This window comes from Natrix helvetica, assembly GCF_964273705.1.
Source record: "Natrix helvetica genome assembly, chromosome: Z".
Lineage (NCBI taxonomy): Eukaryota > Metazoa > Chordata > Lepidosauria > Squamata > Natricidae > Natrix > Natrix helvetica.
The window spans coordinates 54,608,593-54,631,871 of record NC_138554.1 but is presented as its reverse complement, the minus strand read 5'-3'; the positions used below and the strand labels follow the sequence as shown (position 1 = coordinate 54,631,871).

Below are 23,279 nucleotides of genomic sequence, written 5' to 3'. Positions count from 1 at the left end.
CTTGGGAGCTTAAGGATCAAAAAGAAATGGTAATCTAATAAGATGGTTGCATTGTTTTTAGCATAATTTTTTCTACTAACTTGCTCTATAATGTTGCTGATATATTTTAAAGTTTTACTTATTTTAATAATTTAATTTTACAATTTTTATTGTGTGCCATTTTTCTGCAAGATGCTATAAATATGATAAATGCATAAATAAATCTGGAAAAAGATTCTCTTAGGACAAAATACTTGAGCTAATGTGTCTAAGCTCTTCCTTAGATTTCTATGTCTTTTTTTCTCCTATCTTCACACTATACTTTCAGTTTCTAATTTTTACCTCTATCTTTTAAAAACATTAATTCAATATTGCTCTCCTTTTAGGTTTATTTGAAACTCTTCCTGGCCGGGTTCAGTGTGAAATGTTATTAAAAGCTACAGACCAGTGCTTCAATACTTTAGAACGGGCAGAAATGTTACTATTGCTTTTACGGCGTTTTCCTGAGACTGTGGTTCAGCATGGGGTAAGAGGATGAAGATTATATGCTAAATACTAAATACATTCAAAAAACAAACGCATGTGTTGAGAATCAACTTGGTAGATGAAAGTACAGATAGATGGGATGGAAATAATGGCAATTTCTAGCAGCAATAACCAATATTGGGAGCATGAGGTTTGGCTATTTCCTAAGAAAATGTCATTGTCCAAAAGCTTGATTGAGATAATAATGTAGTTTTGTATGCATATTCCTTCCTTTTTATTTTGAAAGTAAGAAGTCCTCAACTTGTTTATAAAGGTACAGGTAGTTCTTGGCTTACAACCATTCAAAGTTACAACAGCACTGAAAAAAGTCATTGCAGCACCTCCAAGGTCACATGATTGATATCTGAGTGCTTGGCAACTGGCATGTATTTGTGATGATTAAAGTAATGTGTGGTCATGTGATCACTAGTTGCGATCTTCCTGAATTTCAGACAAGCAGAGTCAATAGGGGAAGCTGGATTCACTTAGCGACCACACGATTCACTTAACAACTAAAGTGATTCATTTAACAACCATGGCAAAAAAGCTCATAAAATTAAGCATAACTCATTTAACAATTGCCTTTCTTAGCAACCAAAATTCTGGTCTCAGTTGTCATAATTGAGGACTACCTGTATTTTTTATTGTGCTGGCCATAACATGTTAAATAGCTATAGGTTTTGAAGTATTGAGGAAAGAATTGGCAGCTTTATTTATGCAATATGATACAAACAATCTGAAAAACATGTATAAGGAAGAAGAAACAAATTTGATTTTCTTTAAATTTTGTAAAGGTGGGCCTTGGGGAAACATTATTAGAAGCAGAAAATATTGAAGATCAAGAATCACCTGTTAATTGCTTTAGAAAATTATTTGGTAAGAATATAATTTTGTTCCCAAAATTTTGTTTTATACATTGAAGGTTGTGAGATCATAGTTGTAAAATCTTTAAAATATATGCTTGAATGTGAGTTGTATGAGTAAATTAACATTCATTTATGTCATTGTTTTCCTTTGGTTTGTCAACTGACTGAAGTTGGAATGAAAAGTAAAATGGGCATGATGAATATTATTTAAATATTTAGAACAATTTGGGAAATGGGGAATAATAATGGCACTTTAATTTACTCTTTATATTTGAAACTCCTCTATTCTTTTTTGTATTATCAGCTCTTTGGGAACAGGGAATAATCATCCCAACATATTTGTAGTAAAAAGAACCCAACAGGGTAGTAAAAAATGAAATTTTACGGGTAGTCCTTAATTTATAATGTTAATTCAGCAACTGAAGTTATGACAGCACTGAACAAATTGTGGTTACAACTGGTCATTGGCATTCTGGCTGTTCCAGCATTCCCATGGTCACATGGCTGTGCTCTGAGAGTTTGACAATCCATTTGCACTTACAGAAAATCAGTGGGGAAGGCAGCAAGGAAGGTCACAAATTGTTGGAGTAAATCTTCATCACTTGCACACCCTCCATAGCCCTTCTGCACTCTCACTCATTCCCTCATGCCTGATTTACGCCATATTCTCTTGCGTACTCTCCCCAACCCATGCTGTGCCTCTTGTGCACTCCCTTACACCCTCATGTATCCTCATGCTGCACTTATCACGACCAGTCATACCCTTTCTGACCTGCATTGTGCCTCTTTCTCTGACCTGTGCTTTCACACATCCCCTCACACCCTTCCTGCTCTGCACCATGCTTCTTCTACACCTTCTTGATTCTCCTTGTACTCTTGTGTGCCCTCCCCAACCAATTCCTGCCCAATCTTTCCTTCCTTCCCTCACCTGCCTGCAGGCCTGGGAGTTGCAATTTCCTTCTGGCTTCCTCATTAACCTTGGTTGTGGGAAGCTAGTAGCCTCACCTAATGATCATGGGATTTGGTTATAATATAATAATATATAATATTGGGATTATAGAGGTTGCTGTTGCTAAGCAATGTGATTTTGCTGTATGACCTCATTATTTAGCAACAGAAATTCCAGTCCCAATTGCCATTGTAAGTTTAGGACTATCATGTTAAATATATAGTTGATTGATTTGTTGATGTCGTAAACCAATCCACTTTCTATGATTCTGGATGGCTAATTCCAAACATAGATGAATATTTCAGAAGGAGAACATATGAAAAATCATTTTCTTCTTCCTAGGGAAGAGAGAGTGTCCATTTGTTGCTTAATTTAAATAAGCTATTAGTTTTAGCTACTGTTAGTAGGACTTTATTTTAAATGAATTGCAAATACCTTGCTTAAGGAATATAGATAACGCTTTGTTAAATAATGACATGATGCAGGAAACTGACAAATTTAATTTGATTTCATTATCATTTTTAGTTTGTGATGTTCTGCCTTTAATAATTAACAACCCTGATGTACGGCTTCCTTCCACTCTGTTATACAAGTATCTGAATAAGGCTGCAGAATTTTATATTAATTATGTGACTAGATCATCACCGACAGAAAACCAATATCCAGGTAAAAATACTAGAGCAAAATGCACTAATAAAGTAGAAATTAATATATATCAAAGAGAATAAAGAGAAATTGATATATATCAAAGCAGTGGCTTGGTTTATACAGCATATGAATATTATTCAAGAATCTTAAAATCTTTAATGAAGCAGTATCGTCATATTTACATAATTCAGGAAGGACTGATAGAGCACAAGATGGTTGGGGCAGAGGGGCCTTTTCACTATGGCAGTGGAGTGGCTAGCAGTAGTGACAACACTTGGGCTGAGATAGATGTCTGAGGGCAGTGGTAGCTGGCTGAAACTATTCAAGATCTTGGCCATTTACTGGCATGTGCTGTTGTGCAGGATGACCAAAAGGGCAGAGATTGGGGGTGGGAATAAAAGTGGGTAAAGGGAATTGAAGCTCCCCTGCAGTTGTAAGTTTAGTCAGGCTACCACATATCAAATTTTGATCACATAACTGGTGGTGGTGGCTGCAATGGCTGAAACTTCAGGATCGGTGACAAGTACCATTTGTTTAGCCCCACCATAATTTTAAGCAGTCACTGAATGAATTGTTCTTAACCAAGGACTACCTATATGTCACTCTCAAATAAACAACCTATATTGTGGCTTATGTAATGATACCATTTTTCCACAGCAGGATAAGATAATATCTAGGATTCTGTAGCATCTGAATTTCAAGTTAAGTTCTCATTCTGGTTATTCATGGAAACAGTGAAAATGATTTATATTATCTTCTTCCTAGTTGCTTTTTCTTTTTTTCCATAGTCCTGATATTCCCTGCATAATTTCCATCCAAATCCAAACCCTATTCAGCTTCCAAACAAAAAACAAGGCTGGACAAGTACTTAGTAATAACATTGCATTAATTTTAACCTTAACTTCCATGTTGTGTGATTCCCCCTCCTGGTAAGGGAGAATGTAAATTTGGGAACTGTGATTTAACATGGGGTTCTTTTCTATACCTTATTTTCTATTTTAAGAAAATGTATATTGCTGCCCAACCCAGTCTTGGTGAGTCTGAGCAACTTACGAATATTAAAACCAGGAATAAAAACAATGAAAAGCAATAAACCCCAGTCCTCTCGCAACAACATCAATCAAATAAGCCACATGATAGGCTCCATCCCACTCTGGGATCCCCAGGCCTGTTGGCAAAACCAGGTCTTCAGGGTCTTGTGAAAGAGTTTCAAAGTAGGGGCCAGTCTTATCTCCACGGGGATGATGTTCTACAGAGTGGGAGTCATCATAAGGTAGAAATAGAGTAGAATATTGTCACTTTAAATGTCCATTAATCAGCATTGCATTCATTGCATTCAGCTCTCAAAAGAACCATTATGCATATACCCACATATATGGAACAGAAACATCACAATCTGGTTTGAATGTATACAAGATGGATGACATAAGGGAAAAAGGTTGTTACAGAATTTAATAGTCTGCTAGAAAAACTTTGAAACCTCGTCCCAGAACGGAGCAACAGAAACAGACCGTGAAGTGGGTGTGTAGGGTCCCCAACAATGCTTCGGGCTCTTATAGTGCTTATAAGCAGTATCCTGAATAATAAGAAGCAAGCGTCCTATAATCTTCTCAGCTGTCTTTACCACTCTATATGGATCTTCTATCTGAAGCACTGTTTCCACCAAACCAAACAGTTATGCAGGTTTTTTTGTTAAAATGCTCTCAATCGCATCTCTGTAAAAAGCGGTCAAGACAGAAGTACAAAGATGTGCTCTCTTCATCCGACGCAGAAAATGCAAACGCTGGTTTGCATGTTTACTAAAGATAACATATGAAGAGACCAAGTCAGATTGTTAGCTATCTGCACCCCCAGATATTTAATACTGTTGACCACTTCCACAGCTGCAGCCCTTCTTGGTCGTACTAGATGAACGCACTTAGGAGAGAGGACTCATAGCTTTTCTTGCTTGCCCAGTCAGGTTGATGTGACCTGGAAAGGATGACCCTTCAAATAACCTCGTCCCAAGCCATCTAGGGTTTTAAAAGTAACACCTTGAATTGGTCCTGGAAGCTAATGCACAGCCAATGCAGCTCCTGAAGAGAGATGACACATGCCAATGTGCACCACTGCATTTTGAATATGTTGAAGCTTCCATATGCTTTTCAAAGGGTCCCGTAGGTAGAGTATGTTTCAATAGTGTCAGGTACTGAGGATTTCATAGCTGCCATCTGATGTAAGGTTGTAATCTAAGCTGATGCAATGAGGATGATTCAGCAACGTAGGTATAGCCTATTTAAGACTGATGTCCATTTACCCCTTTAATAATAATAATAATAATAATAATAATAATAATAATAATAATAATAATAATAATAATAATAATAATAATAATAATAATAATAATAAATTTTATTTGTTAGCCGCACCCTCTCCAGAAGGACTCGGGGCGGCGTACAATAAAAACACATAAAATATACAAACAGTACATATACATATACATATGCATGGAGGAGGTAAACAGATGAATAAAATAGAATTAAAATTTCAATTTAAAATCCCCTCAGTTAAAATGCAAAATACGCAATTAAAAACCTGTCAGGAGCGATATGGTAAAACTATGGTTGAGCCAGGCCAGCTACTTGGAAGAGGTGGGTCTTGAGCTTTGCGCGGAAGGAGCGGAGGTCAGAGGTAGTCCTGATATCAGGGGGGAGGTCATTCCACAGGGCTGGGCCCATCACAGAGAAGGCTCTGCTCCTAGGCGTCGCCCCCCGACACTGTCTGGTAGACGGCACCTGGAGAAGTCCCTCTCTGTGCGAGCGAATTGGTTGCACGGATGTATGGGGCAGGATACGATCCCGCAAGTAACTAGGTCCTGAGCCATGGAGCGCTTTGAAGATCGTTATCAGAACCTTGAAACGCACCCGATAGACCACAGGAAGCCAGTGCAGCTCTCGCAGGAGAGGTGTCACATGGGAGTACCTCGTACTCCCCATAATCACCCGCGCGGCCGCATTCTGGACCAACTGCAGTCTCCGAGTGCATTTCAAGGGAAGCCCCATGTAGAGAGCATTGCAGTAGTCGAGGCGAGACGTCACTAGCACATGAGTGACTGTGCGTAAGGCATCCCGGTCCGATAGGGGGCGCAATTGGCGAACCTGGTGGAACGCCCCCCTTGCCACGGCTGTCACATGGTCATCCATGGACAGCCGGGTATCCAGGAGGACGCCCAAATTGCGCGCCCGCTCCACGGGGGCCAGTTGTACGCCCCCAATGGCCAGAGATGGAAGTAACTGGTTGAACCGGGGGGCCGGAACCCACAGCCACTCCATCTTGGAGGGGTTGAGCCTGAGTTGGTTGTCATCCATCCAGACCCGTACGGCTTCCAAGCACCGGGACATCACTTCAACGGCCTCGTTGGGGTGGTTCGGGGTGGAAATGTACAGCTGAGTATCATCAGCGTACAGATGATATCCCACCCCAAAACCACGAATGATCTCACCCAACGGCTTCATATATGTGTTGAACAGGAGCGGCGAGAGGACCGACCCCTGTGGCACCCCACAAGTGAGGGGGCTTAGGGTCGACCTCTGCTCCCCTGCCAACACACGTTGCGTCTGGCCGGAAAGGTAGGAGCCGAACCACCGCAAAACGGTGCCCCGAACCCCCAACCCCTCCAGTCGGTGCAACAGGATACAATGGTCGATGGTATCAAAAGCCGCCGAGAGGTCTAATAGGACCAGGATAGAGGAACAACCCCTATCTCTGGCCCTCCAGAGATCATCCACCAACGCGACCAAGGCCGTCTCCGTGCTGTGTCCGGGGCGGAAGCCGGACTGGTGCGGGTCTAGATAATCATTTTCCTCCAGATGTCGTGGAAACTGATAAGCTACCACACTCTCTACAACCTTCGCCAAAAAGGGAAGGTTGGAGACAGGACGATAATTGGCCAGCTCCGTAGGGTCCAGGGAAGGCTTCTTGAGTAAGGGTCTCACCACCGCCTCTTTCAAGGCGGCCGGGAGAGACCCCGCACCCAACGAAGCGTTCACTAGGCCCAGGAGCCAGTCACGTGTAACCTCCCAGGATGCCAGTACAAGCCAGGAGGGGCACGGGTCCAGTAAACATGTGGTAGGTCGCAGCCGTCCACGCATTCTGTCCAAATCCTCGATGTCAACCAAGTCAAACTCCCCCCAGACTGGTCTCTCAAGACTCGCCGTGGACGTCTCCACTAGACCACTGAAAGGGACCCAATCCTTCCGGATTTGAGCGATTTTATCCTGCAGATATTTACCAAATTCCTCTGCTCTACCCTGTAAAGGGGCCTCCCGCGGCCTCTGGAACAGGAGGGAGCGGGACACCCGAAACAGGCCGGCAGGGCGGTTCTCTGCGGATGCAATGAGAGCGGCACAATATTGATGTTTGGCCGCTCTCAATGCCACAAGGTACATCCTTAAGTGGGTTCGTACCTGTGTTCGGTCAAATTCGGAACGAGAGGATCTCCAATGACTCTCTAGGCATCTCTTGCGGCGCTTCATCACCCTTAGCTCCTCGGTGAACCAAGGGGCCAGGGTGGATCGTTGCCGCTGGAGAGGCCGCAAAGGCGCCACCCGGTTTAAGGCCCAGTAGTCGCATTATTCCACGCGACCACCAGGTCCTCTACCCGGGGGCGGGTCAGGGCTACAGGAGGTGGCCCAAGCTCCATCTGGAACCTATCTGGTTCCATCAGGCGCCTGGGGCGGAACCATCTGGTGTTTTCCGGTTCCGCTCCCCGCAGCGGGGGGTAGCACCAGGGAAGTCAAGTCGGAGGAGTGAGTGATCTGACCATGACAGGGGAGTGATGGTTAAATCCCCTCCTCCCAGATCACTCAACCACTGGCCAGAGACAAAAACAAGGTCCAAAGTGTGGCCTCCCTCGTGTGTCGGGCCCTGAATCAATTGAGTCAGGTCCATGGCTGTCATGGAAGCCATGAACTCCCGAACCCCCCGGGACGCTTCTCCCACCGATGGCAGGTTAAAATCCCCCATCACTAAAAGTTTGGGGGTCTCAACCGCCACCGATGCGATCAGCTCGAGGAGTTCAGGCAGGGCCGCTGATGTATAGCGAGGAGCCAGGTATACTACCAGCAGGCCCAACTGTCTCCCAGGGCCCCACCTCACGACAAGGGACTCACACCCGGATGTCTGCGGCACAGTGGACTCCCTCGGCTCTAAGTCTTCCCGAATAATCACTGCTACCCCACCGCCCCTTCCCTGGGCCCGGGGCTGGTGAAATGCTCGGTAACCTGGAGGGCACATTTCCACGAGGGGTAAACCTCCCTCGTGGCCCAACCAGGTCTCCGTTATTCCTGCGAGGTCCGGCTCCCCCTCAAGAATTAGATCGAAAATGAGGGGGGCCTTATTAACAACGGACCTCGCATTGCATAACAACAGCCTCAGGCCCTGGGTCTGCAGCTCCTGACCTCGCATTGCATAACAACAGCCTCAGGCCCTGGGTCTGCAGCTCCTGACCACCTAGTACGCGGGGGTTGGTACAAGCGACCGGGTGTGACCAACAACCACGGTCTCCCAACCGACTACGAGTTCTTGAGCTGTCCTCGCATCTGCCCCTCCCTACGACCGTTGGAATCAAAGAGCCCTGTATTAAATAGTCAAGATGGGAAGTGATTAGGGCGTGAATGTAATTACCATTTCATTTCACTCATCTCTTCCTACTTTATCATCAAATATTGTGATAAAGTGGAAATTTGGATAATGTCAATTCTTAGTGTTTGTTGGATTTAAATTCTTCAAGTAGCCTATTAGGTAGTCTATTTTTTTTATTTTTAATCTTTTAATTTCTGCTTCCCACCCCCTTATAATTGTAGTTTCTAGTATTAAAACTAGAAACTACAATTATAAGATGCAATGAAAAAACCTGCATTCTTTTGAAAAATTATCACTGTAGTCTAAAAGCAAAATAAGATATTAGAATTAATATAACCAAGTAATGTAAAAAAACTAGATCTTTTTTCAGATACTTTCAGAACAAAATTGGTCTAAAATCTCTAGATTTTTATTACTCGGTGTATATTTATGTATAAAGAATTGAATTTCTGCTTCAAGAGGATTGTAATTTAAACATAACAGAGAAGATAGCAAAAGAAAGAAAGAGGAATTGAGAAAATAAAGAGATGAAATTGAGGGCCCAGATTGTTGGGGGCAATATGCTGCCTCTGTAAACCATTTAGAGATGGCTCTAAAGCACTGTGAATGCTATATAAGTCTACGTGCTATTGCTATTGCTAATTGTAATATGTAGATTGCCTTGTCAAAACACTAAGGGGTTTTATAATGGGTAATTCAAATAATGATTGACAGAAAAAAACATTATGCCTTTAAGAACAGATTTCTTAGGGGCACAAAGAATAACAGAGCTAAATTAATGAAAATAACAATTAAGAATGCACATAGAGAAATCAAATCTTTATGGATTTCAAGAATTAAAGATAAAAATGTTTATAGAATTTAGTGGGTCTTGCCTGTTTGTCTTGATATTGGATTTATCTCTCTTTTTCTATCTATCTATCCATCCATCCATCTATATATCTATCTATCAATCAATCAAATTTATGTAGCTGGCCTTCACACCAGAAGTTACTCTGGGTGGCATATGACAATCAAATGAAACCAACATATAAAAACAATTAAAACAATCATCTTTAAAATATGGGCAATTATTTGGTCTTAACAAACATTGGAGCACATCATTAGTATTTCATATAAATATTCATTGCTGAAGTAGGAACTAAAAGTTGTTTTGGATGTTGGGCTAATTTTTAATAATTAACTGATTTTATTTACTTCTAGGAACACAGGACACATCTGATCTTGTGTCCCCTAATAAACGAAGTGCTCAGAAATATATTATTGAAGGTCTCACTGAGAAATCATGCCAGATTACAGATCCTTGGGAAAGGATATTCAAAATACTATCCATAGTAGGTGTGAGATGTGAATGGCAGATGGACGTGGCAAGAAGGTTTGATAAATTGTTAATTTCTTAAAATATATCTAATTGACTATTTGATGAACTTTGGCCTGATTCTTGACAGAACGATACCTCCATCTATAACATTTTATTTAGTGAACATTCTAAGATACAACAGGACTGAAAAAAGTGACTTAGAACCGTTTTTCACACAGGACCATGGCAGCCTCCCCTTGATCATGTGATCAAAATTTAGACATTTGTCAGCTTATTTGTGTTTATGTTGCAGTGTCCCAAGGTCATGTGATCTCCAATTCTGTTCTTACAAGGAAAGTCATTGGGAAAGTCAGATTCACAACTAATTATCAAATATTACTAATTTAATAATTCTAGTAATTCACTTAAGAACTGTAGCAAGAAAAGTCATGAAATAGGGCAAAAGTCACTTAACATTCTCAATTAGCAACAAATTTTGGATGAAAAACGGCTGAAAAAGAAGGTTGAAGTCAGCTGGCCAGCGTGCAGGAGCTGACAGGGCAACGCCTCGTGTATCCTAACAAATGGCTCTGCGTGCCATCATGGCTCAATACTCTTCAGCCTGGGGTCACTTATCAAGTTTAGTATCTTACAGATTTGTCACCTTTCCAGGCATGTGTAAGATGAGTAAATGACATTTTTAAAAGGGATAGCGATTGGAGGGCAGAGGTGGAGAATTTAGTTTCAGTACCTATTGGCTGGGGGAGAAAGGCCAACAAGTCTGTCCTCCCAGCTTTTTTTCCATTGGTTGGAAAAGACTGAGAGGTTTTCAGTCTTTTAGTGGCCTGATTTGAAATGGAAAGCTTTGAAAGCGCAGCCATTTCTTCAAGAAATTGTTAGAGTGCTAAAAATGGTGACTGCTTCGGGTGACATGGGAAGCAGAGCCATGCATTGTGTGGTCATCTCAGAGTGGGATGAGGAGACAGAGGTCAGGGGTGCTGTAGTATTCTATGGTAGGTAATAAGGGCAAATGAATACTGGGATGCTGTTTAGCCACCATAAATTTGAAATGGGGTTGTATGTAAAGTGGGGGGAGGGAGTCTATTTTAACTTTGAATGGCCATTAGGTGATTTGTCCTATCTCAAGGACTACTTGTACTCACTTTTAGCTGGCACATATGAGCCTCCCTTATTTTGTATTGTTAAGAAGATCACCTAATTTGAGGATTTTGGGGGGATAAAGTAAGAGGAAAATACTCAGGAATTGGGTTTTCTATTTTTCCATTAAATTAATTTTTAGAATGTGTTTTACTTTATTGTATTTTATAAATTCCAGTATAACTGAATGTTCTTTTATCCTTAGAAGCTTTGGTGACATATTACTGAAAATGAAAGATGTCTGCAGATACATAAGTAATTATGATAACGAAGCTCATGCAAAGTACAAGACCCAAGTAGTGTATTCCACAATGCTGGTCTTTTTCAAGAACGCATTCCAATATATCAGCAGCATCCAGCCTTCTCTTTTTCAGGGTGGGTTGAAATGATGCCCTTCCTGTATCCATTTGGGCAGGTTTGCCAGAATTACTTTTGTATTAAGTCTAAATAGTGTTATTGGCATTTTGAAATGAAGCATTTGTATTGAGATAACATTCTATTTTCCACACTTACTACGTACACACTACACTAAAAATCTAATTATGATGTGAAATTATTGAACTGTTCTAACTAGTGATAACTGCATTATGTATTAGCATAATCCACCTTTTCTTCCTATGTGCGCCTTGGACATAAGGTCATGAGCTGTGTGTATGTTTTCATAGTTTTCGTAGTTCTTTTCCCCTTTTGAAGTGAGAGCAGGAAAAATTTGGTGCCAGAACTTTAGAAGCTACCATATTTTTCGGAGTATAAGACGCACCCTTTTTCCTCAAAAAAGAGGCTGAAAATCCAGGTGCGTCTTATACACTGAATACAGCATTCTCCTGTGTGCTGCTTGGAGAGTCCAAGCATGGGTTAAATACAGTCTATCTGCCCTAGGCCTGAGTAGATTTTTCTTTGACCACGCCTCCTTTGCCTCATTGAGGGCAGTTTGAAAACTCAGTCTGCCTGTTAGGACTAAATTTGGGGAGCTCTTCAGCCCTTTGACAGATAGACTGGAACTCTCCAAGCAATTCACAGTAGATTTAGGATTTTTTTTTTCTTAGTGTAGTTTGGTCAATTAGAATAGGGTTAGAACCTTACTTGAAGTTATTTTCCTTAAATAAGTTTCTGAGGTGGATGTGGGTAATTTGACCTGCTGCTGGTCGCATGCAGCGGTCGGGATAGCAGAGACAACTTGTCCGGCGGCTGCCGCTGGGTGCGGGAACGGCAGAAGGGTTTTCTGTGCGTTTCTGACCATTTGACAGAGTCAGGAGCCTCCAGAGAGCCTTGGTGATGTGATGGTGTTTCTGAGACTCCGACGAGTGCGGTGGCTATTTTGGAAGCGACCCTTTCGCGCACTTTTTAACACCCGCTCATCGAAACTGGGAGGAGCATAGAAGCCCTCCTTTTGGCAGCGCGAAGATGTGGCAGCCATTTAAATCGCCAAATCGCCCCGTCTTCGATTCCGCATTCTAACGGCCGCTAATTGAGGCAAGGATGAACATCAGAGGCTTCCTTTCGGCAGCGCGAAGCCACGGTGACATTTTAAAGTGCCAAATCGCCCCCTTCGATTCCGGCAGAAGCAGACTCCCGGGAATCGCGCCTTACCACCTTAGCGCAGATCGCCGCGGGGGAGTGCTTGGTCCTGCCTCCCTCCCCCTCCAGAAGACTTCTCCTATTTCAGGAAGGAGGGATTGGAATGTCCTGGTTGTCTAGCCAGCCTCCAGCTCTCAAACAGATCTGCAGACGCTGCAAAACCGGCTGGCCAGCATCAGGTGTCCTTCACTACTGCAGCTTTGCCTCGCAAGCCACGAATCCAAACATTAATAGTGATCATGGCAGATGAAGGTTTGGGCGCACAGGAGGAGCTGGCAAGGCTCTCTTCAAAGCGCAGTAGGCCAGATCCTCCAATCAAAGAGGGGAAGGGGCAGAAGGGCACTGGGGGGAAATCCACCCATTGTTCATAAGGGAACAAGGACCCCAGGAAACAGGGCTCTACAGGCCTCAGGGCCAAGCCTTGTCTCATGAGAATAACAATGCTTCCGGCTCACCTCCACCCAGATTGGAGGAGGGGGAAGTCCCCTCGCACCAGGGGAATCAGTCTCCATCCCTAGATGATAGGGACTCACAAATTGTGTCTCCTGCAGCCTCCTAGGGATACCTGGATTCCCCCAGTTCTTTCATGAGGGAGGAGTTGGAGCCTTTTCAGTGCATCTTACCTAAGGAGGACTCCACAGCCCCTGTTAGGCGTAAGCGTCACCTGCCTTCTTCCAGTTCCAGACTTTTGTCCAGAAGACAAAGGCCCAGCTCTATCAGCTGAGATGAGGGAGGTTATCTCCCAGGCCATCTCCCAGGGCGTTGTTGAAGCAATGCGGCAAAAGGAGTCCAGAGGTGGCAGAGGCCCTAGGGCTGGTCACCACCTCGTTGAGAACAGGGAGCGCAACCCCGATTCTCCAGGTACCTCTGTTACGACGGAGGTGTTGGCTTGGGAGGAGGAGGTTGCAGATGAGTTTGAATTATCGGAGGAGGAGGATATGCCTCCTGATAAGCCTGCCTTCATGGGCCTCTTCAAACCGTCACTATTTAAAGCTATCCTACATAAGGCCAGGGCCTCCACAGAGCTAGGTCCAGCTAAACTTAAGGACAAAGCTGTTCCCTCTACTTCTCAGGACCCCAAAGAAGGGCTTTTTAACGAGAACGCTCGGATCCAGAACTTATTCCGGTTTCTGACCTGTTCATGGATGTTGTTGAGCGCCAATGGGTGCAGCCAGGAACATTGGCCAACCCCAGCGGGTGGGACACAAAAATTTATATTCCCTGGAAGCTAAATTGGAGGACATCCTGAAGTTGCCAGAGGTTGATGCCTCGGTGGTCTCCTTGACCTCCAATTTGGCCCTGCCTGCAGACCTCATAGATGGCCTCAAGGTAGAGGACAAGAAGGCGGAAAAAGCCTGCCATAAGATGCACCAGGTGTCCGCCTGGGGCATTAAAGCTTTAACTTTCGCTTCCTTTTTCACAAGGGCATCCTTACTGTGGCTATGCCAGTTGAGATCTAAACCTCCTTCGGAGGGGTCTCGGTGGCGTCATGATCTTAATAAGATCATTACAGCTGTGGAATATTCCACAGATGCCTCATTGAATGCGGCGAAGTTCGCCTCCCGAGCCTTAGCCTCCAATGTGACCTCACGCCGCTTGCTATGGCTCCACCACTGGCAGGTGGACATGAAGGCAAAATGGAAGCTGGCTTCAGCTCCGTTCAAAGGGGGACATCTCTGGAGATTCCTTGGAAAAAATTTTGATAGAGCCAAAGACAAGCAAAAGATCCTTCCCTCCACTCACAAAAAGAATGAAAAGAAGGGCTCTGGATTCTTCAGGAAACAAACTTTCTGGGCCCAGGATAATGCTCAGGCTTCCCCCTCATTCTCTTATCAGAGGGCCTACACTCAACCTAGTGATAGGAACCAAGACAGGAACGCCTTTGGGTCCTGGGGTAGGCAACAACACCAGGGCTCCTTTCGGAAGCCCTTTTGTGGCGGTTCCCACAACCGCCAGTTCAGGCACGGTAAGTGACCGCCAGAGCGATCCTCCCATTGGGGGCCGCCTGCAACTTTATGCAAACTGATGGGAGGAGATTACCACGGACACGTGGATCCTCAACACCATCAGGAGAGGTCTGGTCCTAGAGTTTCTGACATTCCCTCCACGAATGTTAATTCGTTTCCCCCTGCCCAAGAACCCCCTCAAAAGGTCCCTCATGCAGGCAGAGATCTGTCACCTGCGAATAAACGCCATAGAGCCAGTTCCATCGGACCAGGAGGGGAAGGGATTCTATCCCATTCTGTTCCTGGTCCCAAAGAGCTCAGAGGGTGGGGGGCCATCTTGGACTTGAAACGCCTGAATCAGCATTTGGCCTACAAGCGCTTCAAAATGCAGTCCCTCCAACCCATCCATGCATCGCACAGAAAGTTCCTGCGGTTTCACTACGACGGGAGGCATTATCAGTACAGGGCTCTTCCCTTCGGTCTCTCGTCCACACCCAGGACTTTCACCAAGCTTCTGGCGGCAGTGGCGGCTCATCTTCGCGCCTGGCCTATTCGCCTGGAATGTTATCTGGCCGACATCATTGAGTCGTCAAGGCGTCATCAGACCATAAGAGACGTCTAGTCACCATATGCACCCTACAGAACCACGGCTTTTCGGTGAATCGAAAGAAAAGTCATCTTGAGCCGGTAACTCGCATTCAGCACCTTGGCATCATAATAGACTCTGTTTCGTGCCTGGTGTTTTTGTCACCAGATCGGCTGCCCAATTTCAGGAACAGGATCCGCCAGTGCCGCCGAGTCAGATTCCTGCCGATTGTTCAACTCTCGCAGCTTCTCGGCATCATGATATCTTGCCTAAACATAGTTCCCTGGGCGGGGCTGCATGCCAGGGAACTACAGTGGTTTTTACTGCTGATGAAGAGATCGAAGACCAGCAACTTGCCCAGAAAGGTTCGCCTTCCACTGAAGGTGATTCGCTCCCTCAGATGGTGGCAGTTGACAGCAGTAGAGAAAGATTGCCGGTTCAAGGAACCCGAAAGAGTCATGGTCACCTCGGATGCCAGTCTCTACAGCTGGGGGGCACATTGCCAGGGTCAACTGACACAAGGCTGATGGTCATGGACAGAGGTAGCTCGAAGCATAAATTGGCTGGAGCCGAGAGCTGCCAGGCTCGCCCTACGACAGTTTCCAACCCAATAGGTAGGTAGTCATGTACTGTTGCTCACAGACAATATTACAAGGAAGGCCCACATAAACTGCCAGGGCGGCACCCACTCCAAGGGACTCATGGAAGAAGCGGAGTCTCTGGGCCGTTGGGGCGGAACGCCACCTAGCATCAATCAGAGCGGATCACATATCCGGGGCCAGCAATGTCAGGGCAGACTGGCTGAGCCGATAGACGATCGACAACTCTGAGTGGCGTCTACATCCAACTCTGTTCTGGCGTATAGTGCGGCGGTTCAGTCAACCACAAGTCAACCTGTTCGCAACTCAAGTCAACATGCAACTGCCGAGATTCTTTTCACGTTACCACTCGCCCCAGGCGGAGGGGACAGATGCGCTGAGATCCAAGTGGCTTCCAGGCCTCCTCTATGCTTTCCTGCCTCTGCCGCTCATTCTGCAGGTAATCACCAAGCTCCTGGCAGAGGAGGCAGAGATTATACTGGTAGCTCCGCATTGGCCCAGGAGGTCCTGGTACGCGGATCTGGTCGACTTTTCTGTACAGAAACTGTGAAGGATTCCTCAGGAGCAGATCTCCCTCAGCCAGGAGGTCATCAGTCATCCGGACCCCCAGTGGCTTCAACTGGCCATCTGGCACTTGAGGGGGAGCTCCTGAGAAAACAAAATCTTTCTGACAAGGTCATCCAGACCATTCAAGCATCCAGAAGACCATCCACAACACGCATATATGACGTGACCTGGGCCACGTTTTCCACCTGGTGCAAGGGGCGTGACATTATAGACGTTTCAGCATCCATACCCCAACCTCTGGACTTCCTTCAAGAGGGGTTGGACAAAGGGTTGGTGCCCAACATTCTCCGTCGCCAGGTTGCGGCCATGTCCACTATACTGGCTAGAGGCACTCATCAGTCCCTGAGTCAACACCCTCAGGTCAGGGGTTTCCTGAAAGGCACATCCAACTTCCGCCCTCAGGCTATACACAGGTACCCTTCATGGAACTTACCTTATGTTCTGTGAGCCCTGATGAACGCTCCCTTCGAACCGATTCAAACTGCCAGTCTCCGGCATTTGACTCTTAAAACTGCCTTCTTAGTAGCAATTATTTCTGCTAGGAGGTATCAGAGATTGCAGCGCTTTCTGTCAGGGAGGAACTGTGTATTATCCATCACGGTCATCCTGCGACTCAATCCTTCCTTCATACCAAAAGTACTCAATTTCACAGGGGCCAGGAGATGATCCTCACGAACTTTTGCCCCAGACCTAACCATCCTAAGGAATGTTCCTGGCACAAGCTAGATGTTCGACAAGCGGTGCGCATATATATTAAAAGGACTAAGGACTTTAGACGTTCAGAGTCATTCTTTGTGTTGTTTCAACCTGGGTCATTGGGCCGTAATGTCTCTTCCTCAACCATTGGACGTTGGCTGCGGGCCTGTATAAAAATAGTTTATGAGTATCAGGGCAGGTCCGTGCCAGGTCGAGTGATGGCACACTCTACAATGAGTGCTGCCACTACAGCAGCCTGGGCTATCTATCATTGACATTTGCAGAGCGGCTACATGGGCGTCTCCCACAGCATTCATCAGAAATTATAAAATTGACACCTTTGCCTCAGCCGAAGCCTTCTTTGGAAGACGTGTTTTACAGCAAGTTGCCTCGGCTCTGAACAATCTGGACACGACTTCTTTCTTCCCTGGGACACAATAGCTTGGGTATGTCCTATGCTTGGACTGTCCAAGCAGCGCACAGGAGAATGACTGTTGGCTTACCTGAACGGGCATTCTCTGGGTGCTGCGGGAGAGTCCAAACATGCCCAGGGTTTATTATGGTGTCCAAGATTCTGCATCATGATTATACATGAAGGGCGTCGTACAACGGACAAGACTTCGTTTTTAAACTGCCCTCAATGAGGCAAAGGAGGCTGGTAAAAGAAAAATCTACTCAGTCCTAGGGCAGATAGACTGTATTTAACCCATGCTTGGACTCTCCCGCAGCGCCCAGAGAACGACCGTTCAGGTAGGCCAACGGTCATTTTTTGCCTCCCGAAGCCCCGCATCCTTCACCAAAATGGCCGTGTCTTGCCTCTAGGAAGCTTTTAGAGAGCTCCTGGGGGGCTGGGGAGGGCAGAAATGAGCAAAAAATGGGCCTCTATAAGAGCAGCACTCTATAAGCCTCCATAAGGCTATGCATGCAATTTTGTTTGACAAACGGGGCTGTTTTAGCAAAAAACAGGCTGTTTTTTGCTCATTTGTGCCCCCCCCCGGAGCACTCTGCAACCCCCCCCCCCAGGCTACTCATTTCTTTTTTAAAAAAGAACACGGCCCATTTTCACAAAAAACGGCCCGTTTTTGGGAGGTTCGCAGAGTGCAAAAAAAATTTTCCCCCTTTGGGAAAGCTCTTTAACTGATTGATGAAAATTACATTGATCAAGTGCTATGCCAGCAGAAACAAAGTCTTAGATGCTGTCAGTGATTTCCTTCTCCAACACATGGATAAATACACCTGGAAACATCTACCTACCTACTATATTTCTCTCTTCCCCCCTTCTATCTACCTACATACCTACCTTCTCTCTCTCTCTCTCTCTCTCTCTCTCTCTCTCTCTCTCTCTCTCTCTCTCTCTCTCTCTCCCTCCCTCCCTCCCTCCCTCCCTCCCTCCCTCCCTATTTATTGTATTTCTCTCTCTATTTCTCTCTCCCTCCCTCTCCCTTTATCTACCTACCTACCTAACTACTCTCTATCTCTCCCTACCTATTGTATTTCTCTCTCTTTCTCTCCTTCTCTATCCCTCTTATCTTCCTATCTACTTTTTTTAAAAAAATTACCTCTTCAAGACTTTGGTGAGTCTTATACTCCGAAAAATGTGGTAACTCTGCTATTATCAGAACTAACTGGAATTTGGAATTTCTTTATGGCAGCATTCCCCAACATGAAGCCTTTTAAATATGTTTAAATATTTAATCAAAGAAAAATATAGCATTGCTTAGATTTTGATCATAAACATTTGTGGCATTAATAACTAACTTATGGTGAAGCATATATTTCATAAACCAATAATAACAGGAAAAATAGAAGTAATTTTTTTCATTTTACACCTAGGATCAAATGCTTCAAACCAAGTTCCATTGATTCTCATCGAGGATGTGTCCAATGTTTTTGGTGATACAGATATTGAACGTAGCAAACATGTTCACAAGAAACGGAAACTTCCTGAAGGGAGAGAGAAAACAATGGTGATTTTCTCCCCTGTTTTTTTTAAATAGAAATATTATGTAATCTGTTGTAGTGTTTGAAATATTGCCCAAACATTTTCTTTCCAAAATACTGATATAGATTGATACACAAAATAAACTTGTCAAAGAGAAATTTTAAACTTTCAAGATACATTCTCAGTGTCTGTTTTCCTGTTTTTAGAAAATCTTACTCAGGCAAAAATAATCCCAACTGTTAACAGCAGTCTGGAGAATAGTTAAAACATTGCTTTTCTGGAAGGCCATTGATGATTACTGTATATATTTTTAAATGAGCCAAGAATTAAAATATGTTCGACTCATTTGTGAATGAGTGTATATGTGAGTATGTATTGTAATATCATATTTCTATATTCCCTACATATTTGTATGTAAGCCCATCTGCAGGTAAGATGACCCTCATTTTTTAACCAAAATATGAAAAATGGATAATTCATGGGATTACTGATGGGTAAACCAATTATTAAAAATAAACATACAAAAAAAATGATTGTTATCTTATTTAAGTGACACATTTTTATAGTATTGGTTAACATTTTGAGGGATAGCTTATCTGAAGATGGACTTATAAGGGGCAAGCAAGTAAAGGAAAATCCATATCATTAATTTTGGTTATTACTTAAATTTTTATTATGGGTTATTTTTCTCAGAGAAATGCATGACTTAATAGTTTGGTTTGATCTAGTCGACTACTGCTTGGATTTTTGTGTTTTGTCTTTGGAGTAGAGCTCTGATGATGAAGATCCTTCTGGGAAAGGCAAAAATAGAGTCATTACAATAAACGCAACAGATCTCCCAAATTCTGTTGAAGTACAAGAGAGCTTTAGATTGGCTAGAGAGAGCTGGGAACTTTTACATTCATTGGAATCATTGGATAAAGGTACTTTACTATAATATGAAAAAATATTTAGAGAGTTTCTTGTAATTGCCAATTCTTTATGTTGAATCTTAGATTTTTGACAGGGAAGGAGCCATCATTAATCTTTCCTTGAATGAGACTTGCTGAAAATCTTAAATTAAAAATAAATAATTATTTTAATTATTATAACACCTACACTGTTACATTTTACTGGGTTGATTATTCACTGAACTTCAAAATCTATTGCTGTTGGTTTCAATAGAAGCTGTGTCCTTTTTGATTATGAATCTACATGAAAATAAAATATTTTTTATCTTTAAAAGGAACTAATGCAATTTAGGGCAGTTGTTTACATTATCAGAAGCAGACATAAGTTTATAATCAAATTTAAATTGATGACTCTTATGTCATTTTCTCACAACTGAGGAAGAACTGTTTCAAATACATTATCTTATATTTTCATCTACTTCACTTCATTTTACAGAATTTACAAGAATTTGTGTGTCTTGGAAGACAGATACCTGGCTTTGGTTGAGAATCTTCCTCACAGATATGATTATCTATCAGGTAAAAATTCCAGGAGCAAACAGACCTATGTATAATTTTCCTTAAGCCTTTGTCATAAGCATTTAGATCAAGGGTCCCAAATTCATCAGCTCCTGTCTTGGAGGCAGCGATGGGCCAGACCCTGCCACCTTGGCCCTGATCCAGCTTGGCTGGGCGCTCCCCCTTGGGAGTGCAGAGGAAGTGCTGAGCACACAAAGCTGGCATCCTGGATGAAAGGGAAGCGGGGCAAGAAGGTCACTGGGGATGCCAGGCCGCACATGCTCGTCACCTGCGCATGCATCCAGGGGGCAGGGCCAAGGCGGCAGGAGTGACTTCCTGCCATCTCTGGCAGCCCTGCAGGCCAGTCTAAGGCTGCCCACATTCAAGCCTGGACGGCCGCCACAAAATTGTAGGTCAGTGCCTTGCTCGCCACCAGAATCTCCATGACCTGCTCACTGGCCCAGCCTCACAGCGAGTGCTTCCCTTTCACTGGGACTGCCCTTTGCATAGCAAAGCCACGGCCACTGGCAGCATTGCCAACCTCTCCCCTTCCCTTCATCTCTTCCTTGGCAAGGAGAGAAGAAGGAAGGAAGGAGAATGAGAAGGAGGGAGTCAGGGAAGGAAGGGAAGAAGGAGGGAAGGAGATTGGAATGACAGGGACTGAGAGTCTGAGGGAAGTGTTGATCACTTCCTTAGCACTTGGTCATTAGTAGCACTGCTGCCCTTTTGCCATCACTTTGTCCTCTCATCCTGGTCTCTCCTGATGGTCTCCCATCCTATAGCTGAGGATGCTTTGGTTACAAAGCCTGCAGTGGTGGGATTCAAGATCAACTTTTAAGCGTGCCCCCATGGAAGAAGCCAAAAGCTGAGGGCAAAAGTAGACATGGTGGGGGTGACAGGCGTTCCCCTCCACAAGGAGTGTGAAGGGAAGCAGACATCTCCCCTCTGAGGAAAAGAGGTGGCGAAGTCCCCATGGAGGGACATGTCACATGCTTCTGTCGCCCCTGCCCCCGCTTGGCTTCTTTGCTTTTTCCATGGGGGCGCTCTTAAAGTTGATCTTGAAGAGCTGGAAGACGTTTCGTTAGATCGCCACCAAGCTCATCGTTGGGAGAGGTATAGCCCCTGAATTCACAAGAAGTCTTGGGCAAAGTTCTTCCAAAGTTCAGCCAAGTTGTCACCTCCTTCTCGGACCAGCTAATAAGTAGCATTCCCTTTTTACAAGATTTAATGAAGAAATATCTACAGCATTTTGATGTTTTATATTACAAAAATATAAAGTGCTGGTAAAATATAAAACTGCTAATTCAAAAATTGCCTCTTTCATAAATTCATAAATTTAGTATGCTAAATTCAGAGCTTTGAGCATATTGTTTTTCTTAAAACTGGAGCATAAGAAAGACCCTCAAGTTTATAAGGCTCTTTTAAGATCTATAAAAAACTTATGTGAAGCTAATTACTTATGCAGTGTATTATACCTGTCAGTATTAATATGTTTACTTCTGTATGAAAATTACTATCTGAAAATCTTGGAACTTTTGTAAATTATTTGCATTATAAAATGGAACAGTATTTTTTAGTGATTTGATTTTTATTCTTTTGAAAGGGTCAACATAAAAAAGCAATTGCCAGCTTACATTACTTAGCAGCTCTGCAAGGATCTCATTGTCCACAACAAATTATGGGGCAAGGATCACTAGAAAATCAACGGCCTCTAATCCAGTTAGCGACTTGTCATTTTGCTCTTGGAGAATACCATGTAAGCCCTGCCTGCCTGACTGCTTTTTCCTGCTAAGTTTGGGATTTATGAGAAATGCAAGTTACTGAGACCAGACAAAATCTTTACAACTACTTTAGTATATGAATTTGACCTTCAATTTTATTAGGATGAGTGAACACTATATTCATTTATATATAACTTACCTGCTTTCTTTTCATGCAAATTGAAGAATGTTTTGCAGTATAATGGACAATATTTACACTGAAAGCCAATGTAGTGAGGTGACTAAGGCATTGGACTGACACTGGATTCAGAGGCTAGTCCATCTTTGGCCATAGAAGCTCACTGGCTCACTATGGACCAGTCATTCTCTTAACCAACTCTACCTTAAAATATTGCTGTCTTGTTGGAGAAAGTAGCAGAAGGGAGGACTTCATATGCCATCTTCAGGTTCTGCATGAAAATAGAAAATAGTTAAGAGAAACTGTATGTATATTAATAAAGGAGAATATTTGTAGCTTGGGGTTGAAATGGGAGGATCCTTAGTGCTCTCTGAGCTTGCTTGTTTTCTTGCAGACATTTCATTACCCTACCTAGGTAACATCATCAATGCTAATAAGGAGTGCTGTTCGCTGTCAGTTTATATTTTAGTGACTTGCTTGTCTGTATTGGTGGGAGTGATGTTAGAGATTATTTGGTTCGGCTGTGTACTGATGGCTCTTCGGTAGTTTCTTGATTGGGGTATTGCTTATTGCTTGTTGGTCTGAAATTAGCCTTGGAGTTAATCTATGCTGATCTGAGTGCTGATTACTAGTGAAGTGCTGGAGACTTTTTCTCTTTTGGGCTTTTGATTGTCTCATTTGTACAAATAGACAACTACAACTACCAGTACATGGAATCAGCGTAGCACGCCAGTCAACCAACTCCCTTCAAAACATTCTAAGCAAACTAAAAGACACAACAAGCCCAAAAGAGAAAAAAAAAACAGGAGTTATCTACAGCATACAGTGAGAACTGTAACAACCACTATATAGGACAAACAGCCAGAAGACTGGTAGAATGTACCCATGAACACGAACTGGCAGTCAGAAGACATGATGAAACATCTAGACAAATTTAACCATAGTTTTAATTGGGAAAATGTAACAATCCT

The 23,279-nt window shown here is 43.6% G+C and overlaps 1 protein-coding gene across 3 annotated transcripts in view; it reads left to right on the top strand.

Moving 5' to 3' along the window:
* Positions 1–23,279, top strand: part of INTS10 (integrator complex subunit 10) — a 57,835-nt gene that overhangs the window by 12,695 nt on the left and 21,861 nt on the right. For all 3 annotated transcript variants that reach the window (XM_081971201.1, XM_081971202.1, XM_081971200.1), the window contains exons 4-12: positions 366–505; positions 1,299–1,380; positions 2,845–2,985; positions 9,793–9,964; positions 11,253–11,422; positions 18,853–18,986; positions 19,731–19,884; positions 20,348–20,430; positions 22,013–22,165. In XM_081971201.1, coding sequence (XP_081827327.1) covers positions 366–505; positions 1,299–1,380; positions 2,845–2,985; positions 9,793–9,964; positions 11,253–11,422; positions 18,853–18,986; positions 19,731–19,884; positions 20,348–20,430; positions 22,013–22,165 — 1,229 coding nt within the window. The remainder of the gene's footprint in view (positions 1–365; positions 506–1,298; positions 1,381–2,844; positions 2,986–9,792; positions 9,965–11,252; positions 11,423–18,852; positions 18,987–19,730; positions 19,885–20,347; positions 20,431–22,012; positions 22,166–23,279) is intronic.